This window comes from Pyrgilauda ruficollis, unplaced genomic scaffold (assembly GCF_017590135.1).
Source record: "Pyrgilauda ruficollis isolate IOZ18807 unplaced genomic scaffold, ASM1759013v1 scaffold132, whole genome shotgun sequence".
NCBI lineage: Eukaryota > Metazoa > Chordata > Aves > Passeriformes > Passeridae > Pyrgilauda > Pyrgilauda ruficollis.
In genome coordinates, this window is record NW_024511655.1 from 747,456 (window position 1) to 757,586 (window position 10,131).

Consider the following 10,131-nt stretch of genomic DNA (forward strand, 5'->3'; position numbering starts at 1 on the left):
GGTGGGGAGGGTTTTTTAAGTGGAGAAGGGGGGGTTTTTTTTTTTTTTTTTTTTTTTTTTTTCCTGCTGGGGGCTCCTCCCACCGCCTCGGTATTTATTGCTCTACAAATTGTGACTTCCTTCTCCTTGGAGTAACGGGCCGGTCGTAAATCAGCACCGGGCGCGGAGGAGCAGCACATCCTGATTCACAGCCCCATCGCTGCGAGATGGGTGTTTGCAAAGTTTATTACAGCTTAAAGTTGGCGCTTTCAAAGTTTTGTCCTTTTTTTTTTTTTTTTTTTAATGTTTATGCTTAGGTAATACTTAAGTAAAAATTGTGTCTCCGTAAAGATCATATACGCCTATATCCGAATACATATATCATACATATATTTATATATATACATACACGTACATACATACACACACACATATATATATATATCTATGTTCCTTCTCGTCGGGTAATTAGTTCAGGGTACGAGTGCTTCACGTGCTCACAAGGATAAAAAGCTCTGTGGCAAATGCTCGCTCTCACCCAATGGCTTTGCAGGAGAAACGCTTGGTTTATGGTTGAACTGAGAGGAGCCTTCGAAACACTCGGTTAGCAAAAAAACAACAGATCCCTGCCGCGTTCCATTTAACATCACACACTTGGAGAGAATTAGGAGATCATTATCAGCCGTAATTTTGATCTAGTTACGTACGGTCTAGAGCCTCTTCTCCCCCCCGCGTGAAGTGACAGACCCGAGCCGCTCTCTGATTGTGATTTTGGGGCTACAAGGAGCTCTGGGGCATAATTAAAAATATTTCCAGAAAGAGCCGGTAGACCACATCTGACGTGGCAAGCCCTGTTAGAATCAGACCACATCAACGGGACCCTTTTTGTTTTCAAGAATGGTCACCAGACAAGCTTAAAATATACAAGAGTGGGCTTATGCTTTATTGTAGGGATGTCTGAGCAGAGCGAAACGACTTCATGCCCAGTGAGACGAGGTAGTTGGGGCCCTTGGATATTTCCGTGGGGGTCGGGTTGGTTTCGTTTGAAAGGGGGACCATTAATGACAGACCTGTGAGTGCTCCCCTCCCTAACAAGCAGAATCCACATCGCTCGGGAAGCCCGGCCGCGGCAGATGCCCAGGGCGGAAAGATTTGTGGCTGATGGCGCTAATTATGAAAATGTGATCAAGATGGAAACAATTTGAGCAAAAGTCATTAGCGTGTTACTCTTCCACCCACTGGTCGTTGGGGTTTATTACTGCGGTGGGCGGCGGGAGGAGGATCTTGTGGGATTGGTGTGGGGTTTTTTTCAGAGCGCTAATGAAAATGCCCTGCGAATCCCAAACCGGAAAATGTCAAGATGCACATCCACAGGGCGATGCACCAGGCTCGGGACAGAGCCGAGGCTTGCTCTTAAGAGATCGCTGTAATTACTGTCAGTAATTGTGTTTTATCTTCTCTTCAAACGCTGCCGGTGAAAGCATCTTTCAGGAGACTCGTGGCACGTTAAGAGTTATTTTTCTGCTGCCGCAGTTGTCTCGTAGCTCGTCGGAGGTTACGAGTCCCCAGGAGACGATTTACGGAGCATCCCCGAGAGGAAAGTTTTCCACAGAGGTTCTTCTTTTACGAGAGACTGGAGGATTTAACCCCCAAGCAACACCCCTCTCCCCTCACCCCATACACTCCAAAATTGGGGTCCTGCACGTTTAAAATTTTCATATTTTTACTTGCATATATTGCTTTTTTAGCTTACAATGGATACGCTGGAACCACTTGACTGCCTGGCAGTGGCATTGTAGGAGAACAGCAATAAAGAATTAATTGTACAAACATTTATCATCCCCAGATCAAACTCTCCTTGTGAGGCTGGGGCTTAACTTGTGGAGAAGAAAAGGGGGAGGAAGGGTGGTAATGGCGGAGAAGGCGTTTGTGGGTTTTTTTGTGTGTTGCCTTTTATTCCAGACGACTGTATAATGAAAATCCTTTTAGCCTTGAAGAACTACTAAATAAGCACAGCTTAAAACGGGGAGTAGCTTTCCAGACAGTTTCGTCCTCCTGCCATTCCTTTTAGGAAAAGGTCGTACCCCTTCCCTTATTTTCCCGCTAGTAAAAGCTTCCCTTTTCAAAGAAGTCTTAAACGTGTAAGAAAATCGTCCTGCTCTACATAGGAAGGTACTTTAAAAAATGTATAGACCCCTTCATGTCGGCCAGTTCCGGGAAAAAAAAAAAAAATTTAAAAAAATTATATTGATCAAGGTCAAACGCTCGAATTGTGACGTGACTCACTTCAAAGGTGTATTTGTGTACCCTTCAAGCACATTAATACTAATTATCTCTCAAACACTTCCCAAAACTCCTACTGCCTGTTTCAGATGCAAATCTAATTAACGAGCTGCCTTTGAGGAGCACGCAGGGACAGCGTAATTCACGGAGCTGTTGAACCTTTTGCCTTCTTTTGTATTTATTTATAGGTAGCTCCATCCTCTTTTGAAAGCGTAGGCAGTGGTGTGAAGCGACAGGGTAGCGAGGGCAGCTCCGCGCTAGCTAATGAGACTTTCCAGGCACTTTCCAGGAGTCAAGGAAAAGGATTAGCTATGACTTCTTGTAAATGCACTCAGGGACGTACATCAGAACACTTGCCGGGCCTTACTTCGCCTAAGTTAATTTGGGAATGATTAAATCGTGAAAGCTCTATCTAAACAACGCCTACTAGTCCTAAACGTGAGCGGAATGATTTAGGAATAAACTGTTTGCTCTCCTCACCGGGGCAGAGCGGGGGGCACGCACACGCAGAGCGAATCCCGAGTGCGAGCCACGGGGCTGTTTTCTCCCCCTACCGCCTCCCGGGGAGCCGGGACCCGCACCCCCTGCTTCGCTCCTCTTCCTCCAACACGCGCACTCCCCAGAGCCGCCTCACGAAGATGCTCCCTTGGAGCATCATCCCCCCTTCCCGGAGCGCGGGGGGCTCCGCTCGGCGGAGGGTCCGCGGCTGCGGCCGGCCCCCGTGCGGGGGTGTGCGGTGCCGGCAGGGTGAGAGAGAGAGAGAGAGAGAGATGCTGTGTAATTTTATCCACGCTGCACTCTGGGAGTTCACACGAGACTGATACCTTTTGCCTCCTCTGCTCTGTATCAATTGGTCGCAGATCAGGCTATTGTTGCAGGAAGCTCCTTTTATTTCTATGCTCCGTCGATCAACTATTTTCCCCACAGTCTCCTGCCGAAATTCAGCGGCTCCCTCCCTCCCTCCCTGTCTCCCTCCTTGCCTCTCTGTCTCACGCATGCCGTCTGTCTATCTGGAAATCCAAGGAGAAGGCTGATCACGGCAGCTGCGTGTAACACAAACAGCTGGGACTCTTCGGTGGCCTTTGCCGATGTCTATTGATTTAAGTAAATCTGAGACAGATAAAAGGGCCAGATCGAGGCTGATAAAATCTTGCCAATGCTGCACGGCTCGAAGCAGCGTGCGCTCGGCATCTCCGGAGTGCTGCTAGCAAGACGCCTTTAATGGGACCCCTGGTGCCACTCGCCGCGAGCCTCGCTCTCCCCAGCAGACTAAGCGCTGCGGCCATCATGCCACAATGGTTATAATTTGGATCTTGTTCCTGACTCTGTTGCAGGAGCCGTGCTCCCCAGGGCGGGCCGCGGCCGTGCCCGAGGCCGCCGGGGCCGCCCCCCGGCCGCGCCGGGATGCGGGAGGACGCGGCGGCGTCTACGAGCACCTCGGGGGAGCGCCCCGCCGCAGGAAGCTCTACTGTGCCACCAAGTACCACCTCCAGATCCACCCCAGCGGCAGGATCAACGGCACCCTGGAGAAGAACAGCGCCTTCAGTGAGTACCGGGCTCTCCTCGCCGCACACCGGCGGCGCTGGGCGGGAATGGGGATGGATCCCCGGCCCGCATCCCGGCTCTGCCCCGGCCCCGGCGGGCAGCGGCCGCTGGACGGGGCGGTGGCCAAGCCGCTCCCGCCTCCGCCGCTGCTCCGCGCTGCCCACCGCGGCGGCTGTGGCTCCTCGGCGGGCAGCGGGGGCATCCCCCGGGGTCGGGGCTTTGGCCCCCTCCCCTCGCCTCGGCGTTCCTGGAGCCGCCCCGCTGGCTCCGCCAGACACGCAGCTCCGCTGTCCCGGGGCTGGCAGCATCCCCGGCCCTCGAAGCGGACGGGGAACTCCCGAGGCGGTCCTGCAGGCTGCGGGAACCCGACCGCCGGCGGAGGATCGCGATCCCCCCGGTGCAGGAGGAGACCACCCCAAACCTCAAGTTTCCCCGACGGGGACTGCGACCCTGCCCTGCGCAGCCGGGTCGAGCTGTCACTCGGGCTCACTGCGCCGGGGGCCAGCCTTGCCCCAGCCCGGACGGCCGGGCAGCCTTTGCCCGGCATCTCCCGGTGCGGGGCATCTCCCGGTGCCGATCCCGGAGCCCTTTGGGGCTGCCCGCGTGTTCCCGTCCCGTCCCAGCTTGGCTCCCGCGGCGGGCTTGAGCCTCCGCCGGCTCAATCACATCTGTCCGCTCTGACATGTGCCGGGCAGCGGCGGTAATTAGGATGAAAGCGGATATGTCGGTGGTGAGGGCGTTTGTGCGAGGGCGGCAGGAGGGGGGAGAGCGGGGCTCAGCACCGGGGAGCCTCCGGCGCCCCCGCACCCAGCCTGGGCACGGCCGGGCCTCCGCCCCGGCCCCGCCACCCCAGGATGCGTAAATCCCGCCCGGTGATGGCACACAGAGATAGGGAAACCTCAGGGATCTGTCTGAAGTCCATAAAGGAAAACCACTATTTCCTAGAGAAACCCCCCCTCGCTGTCACAGCCCGGAGGAGGCTTCCTTCAGCAGCGAACCGGTGCCTGATTCAAACCAGCTGTGCCAAACCCAGCCCAGCTCTCCCAGAGCTCCCAGCAATCCAGCTCTGTGCAGGGAACGGGCCCCCAGCTTTGCCTTCAGGCTTTCCAAAATGCAGCAGTAGGTTTGGGTGCCGGGGTCACCTCTTGATTTCAAGCACTCATAGAAAGTACAGAGCTATCAGGCCGTGGCTGGAGAGCTGAGAGCAGGGTTTGAGCGAGCCTGATGGAGAGCCGTGCACATAAAACAGCATCCTATGAGTCATTTGTGCCTACATCGGTGTCCTGGCACCTTTGGCTGGACATTTGGGCAGGTGTTGCACCAGCCTTGGCTGTGACACTTCTCGTGTGGCAGGACCCCACCTTGGATGGCCTGAAAACATCCTCCCTTTTAATTTGTCTCAGACAGTCATACAGTCCTTGTCTGGAGAGCAGCACTGACTTCCTAAGTCTCACGTCCCTTACATGATTGTGTACATGGCTCTAAAATGCAGCAGCCTTGCTCTGGTTCATCCTTTGGAGATCTCAGCAAGGGCTTTGCCCTGAAATGGGCAGCTTTGTGACTGGCTTCAGTAAGTCAAGAGCTCTTGTGTTCCTAAGCATTAACAAGGATTTAAAGTTTTTTATACACCTATAGGATTAAGTGAACCTCTAGTTCAGTGTCAGATCTTTTTCATTTTTGAAAGAGCTCAATCTCAATCAGACATCTTGGGGTTTCTTGTCCACCTTGTCTCGAACAGCTCCCGCATCATCCTTGCTTTGTATTGTTTCAAATGATAATAATTTCATTCACATGGTTGCCCTGATTCTTATGTGAGCAAGTAGTAGCTGTGACATCACACTCCTCAGGTAAGCAGCCATGCAAATGTATCTCAAAAAATTACACCAGAGCAATAACACATCTCTTAATTCTCTTTCAAGGTATTCTGGAAATAACTGCTGTGGATGTTGGAGTCGTTGCCATCAAGGGCCTGTTCTCTGGCAGATACCTGGCCATGAACAAGAGAGGCAGACTTTATGCATCAGTAAGTTTTACTGAAGCCTGGCACGTGCCTGTCATTTCCTGTGGGGGGAACAGGTCTAGTGGGGAACACTGATTTCTTATAAATCCACACTTCTAGAGAAGAGCAAAGCTGCAAGAGGTTTCTGCCTGGAATGATTACAGGCAACCAATGAGTATATTCTTAAAAGTGGGGGAAAAGCTGTGTTCTTACCTTCCTGCTGCCTGGGCAGCCACAGGTATGTGGAATGTCGAAACTGTCCATATTTTATATGGATCTTGGATGCTGGCAGAGACATGTCAGGTAAAGAGTGTCCACAAGTAACTGAGCATTGATGCTACAGGAAAGCAGCCTCCTGATGGGAGTTTCTTGGCACAGAGCTAATGGCTGGGCAGTGGAAGAATTTGCAGTGCTAAAAGGCAGGGCTATGCAAGGAAAGCAAAAAGGAGAAGGTGCAAGAAGATAAAGGTGAAAATAAACACCTTATTTTACTCCTTTGACCTAATTTTTTTCCTTGATCTGTGAGATAAAATCTGGGGTGTGCTGATATAAGTGGGAGCCTTGCCTTCTCAGCCCAGACAGTATTTCCCCTGAGTGAATAAAATACTTCAGCTTAGACTTCTTCACACTCAAGGACATACCAGGGCACGTTTGTCAGTGTGTACCACACACATTATCTCCCTACTTGAATTTCTTCCACTGTCTTTGATTACATCCCAGCAATCTTGTGATCTCTCACTGCAGGACAGCCAAACTGTGCAGTTTCCCCATGAATCCTGGGGCGTGGAAGCAGGTTAGAAGAGGGGAAATATGGCTGAGGTGAAATTTGCTTCCTCCTGGGAGCCATTAGATGTAATTCTGTTGGTTTGAGCAGCAGGACAAACACTTGAGCGATGTGATCTTGTCCCATGGGGACCCAGCCCAGGTGACACAATCAACTCTGTCCCTCCCCAGGTTGACACCTTTAACTCCAGCTTTTCAGGAATGTTCTGGCAGTGTTTATGACCCACTTTCTCTAATGTGCCTCATGTGATGCTCACTGATTAAGGGGGCTTTGTGTAAAGATGAGTGCTCTTTGCCACTGCAGAGAGCCACACTACAAACGATTTTGGCAAAGGAAAATGCAGCTGAAGAGGAATGAGGGCATGGTAGCTCTGCTTGCCGAAGTAGAGGCTGTTCAGTTGTATGCTTCTGGTTAATATTCTGATTGAAATGGGTATATTTTTCAATGGACCTCCTCCATCAGTTCAGAGCCAAAGAAATTATTTGGAAGGATTATTTTTTCAAGTTCTTCCTCATCTTTCTCTCTTTCTTCTTCAAAACAGGGTTTTTTCCCTTCAGATTGCTTACACTGAATTAAAATAAGAGTAAACAAATTCTGAGCAAAAAGCTCCTCTCCTAAAGCCCAGAAAAGCCAGGAGCAGGATAGCTCTGAGACTCCTTTGCTCCTGGACTTCCCTTTCTGGTGCTAGGAGCATCAGGCCATCTCCTGACTGTTCATTCTCTGGTTTGTTCATCTGTCATGTGCCAAAGAATATCAGCCATGGAAGGTTTCTGTATAACTTGAAAAGATAATTTGTCCCCTTCCAGCTCAAGTTCGAGAGAGACTGGTTCAGACTTGTGTTCCAGAGCTGGAGGGACAATCCAGGGAATGCTATTCCCTTCCAGATTTTTTTTCATAGGAGCAGGAAGGGGTGAGGACTGAGCTCAGAAGAAGCTTCCTGTCTTTGCTTGCCTGTCCAACATCTTCACTGATGTTGCTAGCCCAAGACCCTGTCCAAGGCCCCTCTTTAAAAATTCAGGGATAATTATCCAGGGAGCATTTTATGAAATGGTATTGGAATAACTCCATTATCCCTCAGTTCACCCATTTCCCCATGTCAACACGATGGGTTTGTTGAACCTGCAGAATTCCTTTGTGCCCTTGTCAGATTGTGATAATCCTCTGGATTTATCCTGTGTGATAAACGCTCCCCAGCCAGAAGGGAGGCAGGCAGCAGGACAGATCCACCTACATCTGGTGGCTGTGTGGGCTCCAGCACCACAGCATCTGAAAAACTTGTCCTTGCAAGGAAGGGCGCTTCCGTTGCGCAGCTGGGAAGCCAGGACATGTGGAGTCTTTTAAAATCTTGTTAAACGCCCATCAGTGTTTCTGGGGAGTGAACAGCACCAAAGACAAGCTGCTCGTGGGGTCTAGGGGCTTTTCTGGCTACCTGTGCCCTTTCCACACCCTCCAGACAGCGAAAAATAAAAACCCATGGTGGTAGTTCCCTTCTGCCGCTGTGCTTCACACGTTTTAGATCCTGAAATCTTAATCCCATGGGTGGAGCAAGGATGGGGTTTGGAGTTAAGGGAAGATGGACAGTGTGGGAGGTCCTTTGTCTGTGCTGGTTCTCCGGCTTCCAGGGAGGGGAAGCCTGGTTCCTCGTGCCAGGTTTTTGCAGAGAGGTCTCTCAGTCAAGGAGCAGGTGAAAGGGGGCAATTTTGGACTGATCATGTGAAATGTGAGCAACTGGGACAGGTGCATATTGTGCCTTACAGTCTGTGATAAAGGAGCTGCCTGGCATTTTGGAGGAGCACACTGGTAGGCAGAGTGTGCTTTCGTTTTGTTATGCTGACAAAGAAGCTCCATAAAGGTATGTTTTACTGCTCAAATATCCAGTCTGAACTGGATGTAACACACTGCAAGTGTACCTAATGACTAATACACAAATTGAAGAGACACATTTTACATTACACTGTAGGATTTTACCTTTTCAATAGATGGCAGAGGTTGATGGGCAGCAATTAAATAACCTGTCCAGTTTCACAGCTGCATTAAATTCATAAGCACAAAAAAAATTACAGCTGAGCAACCAGCAGAGCCATTCACTCCTATTCACATGCCACCTTTCTGTTTTCAGTTTGGTCTGGGGCCTCTTCCCAGGGTCTCTGGTGCACAGTGTGCTCACACTGCCGACAGGGATCACCTCGCTCGGGCTCAGCGCTTCCTTCACTGGTTTTCTTACCAAGTGTGTTGCTGTCCTTGTCCTAAAGCTGAGGAGAGCCTGTCTTAAGATTTTTTTTCCATGTTTCCCTCCCAGGAGAGCTACAACTCTGAGTGTGAGTTCGTGGAGAGGATCCACGAGCTGGGTTACAACACCTACGCCTCCCGCCCGTACCGGACTGTGCCCAGCAGGGCGGGCGCCAAGCGCAAAGCCAGCGCCGAGAGACTCTGGTACGTCTCCATCAACGGCAAAGGACGACCCAGGAGGGGCTTTAAAACCCGCAGGACACAGAAATCCTCTCTCTTTCTGCCCAGAGTGCTGGATAACAAAGACCATGAGATGGTCCGGCTGTTCCATAGCAACGCGAAATACCGGGAGAGTCTCCTGAAGGCCCCGAGCAGGAACCAGCGCAGAAGGAGAGGACACTGATGGGGTGGGGGAGCTCGTGGTGGGGCTGGGAGGGACTGAGAGCCTTCCGAGAGCCACCAAAAGAACTAACAGCTGTGATTGTATGAGAGGCATTAACAGTGACAGGTTTTGTACTCTGTGTAGTAGAACCAAAACCCGCATCGCTTGCTTTTAGCTGTTGTAGGTCTGTTACCTGTGGGGAAAGAGATGGGAGGTAAGCTGAGGCACATTTCAAAGGTGAATTAGCTGGATGTAATAATTTTGCAATGACTTTCATGTTTTCTTTTCTTAAAAAAAAAATAATTTCAAGTATTTTCATTCTAACTATTAGAATGAATATAGGCTATTATCTCAGTGACGTTGCCCTCCCAGACCATATGGATATTTAACTTACCAAATTTATGTCCTCAGAGAAGGTATAGTGCTTTCATGGCTCTTCTGGCCATGAGAGGCTACATTCTTATTTTTACATAATACAGGAGTTAGAAAACTGGTGGTTTGTTTCTTTTAATTTACAGATATTTATTTTTGTTTTATGGCCACCCATTATCAATTATACTTTTTCCAGGACTGTCCAAGAAAAGTAAGATTGTCAGCTACTTCAAACACTTCAACAGACCTGCACATTACCAGATTATCCTTGATTTTGTTAAACTAAAACTCCAAGATGCCTGACCTTGTCATTTAAATAAATGAATGGTGATAAAGTGGCATTTGCATTGCTCAGGCTTTGGCAGTATAAATCTGTTTACCAACAGATGAATCTTCTCTTAGAACAGGACTCAAATGTGATGTGAAAGAGAGTAGGTTTGGCTTGGATATTGGGAAGGAATTGTTCCCTGTGAGGGTGCTGAGGCCCTGGCACAGGTTTCCCAAGGAGGCTGTGGCTGCCCCATCCCTGGAAGTGTCCAAGGCCAGGTTGGATAGGAC

General features: G+C 50.1%; 1 protein-coding gene across 1 annotated transcript; it reads left to right on the forward strand.

Moving 5' to 3' along the window:
* Positions 1–3,557: 3,557 nt before the first annotated feature.
* FGF3 (fibroblast growth factor 3) lies at positions 3,558–9,222 on the forward strand. Its single transcript, XM_041459198.1, has 3 exons — positions 3,558–3,807; positions 5,727–5,830; positions 8,890–9,222. Exons 1-3 carry the CDS (start codon positions 3,558–3,560, stop codon positions 9,220–9,222), a joined length of 687 nt encoding a protein of 228 aa, XP_041315132.1.
* Positions 9,223–10,131: the final 909 nt, after the last annotated feature.

Coding starts and splice junctions, on each gene's coding strand:
- FGF3 (XM_041459198.1), top strand. CDS start 3,558: ATGGTTATAATTTGGATCTTGTTCCTGACTCTGTTGCAGGAGCCGTGC. Junction 3,808..5,726: donor GGAGAAGAACAGCGCCTTCA/GTGAGTACCGGG, acceptor TTCTCTTTCAAG/GTATTCTGGAAATAACTGCT. Junction 5,831..8,889: donor GAGGCAGACTTTATGCATCA/GTAAGTTTTACT, acceptor TTTCCCTCCCAG/GAGAGCTACAACTCTGAGTG.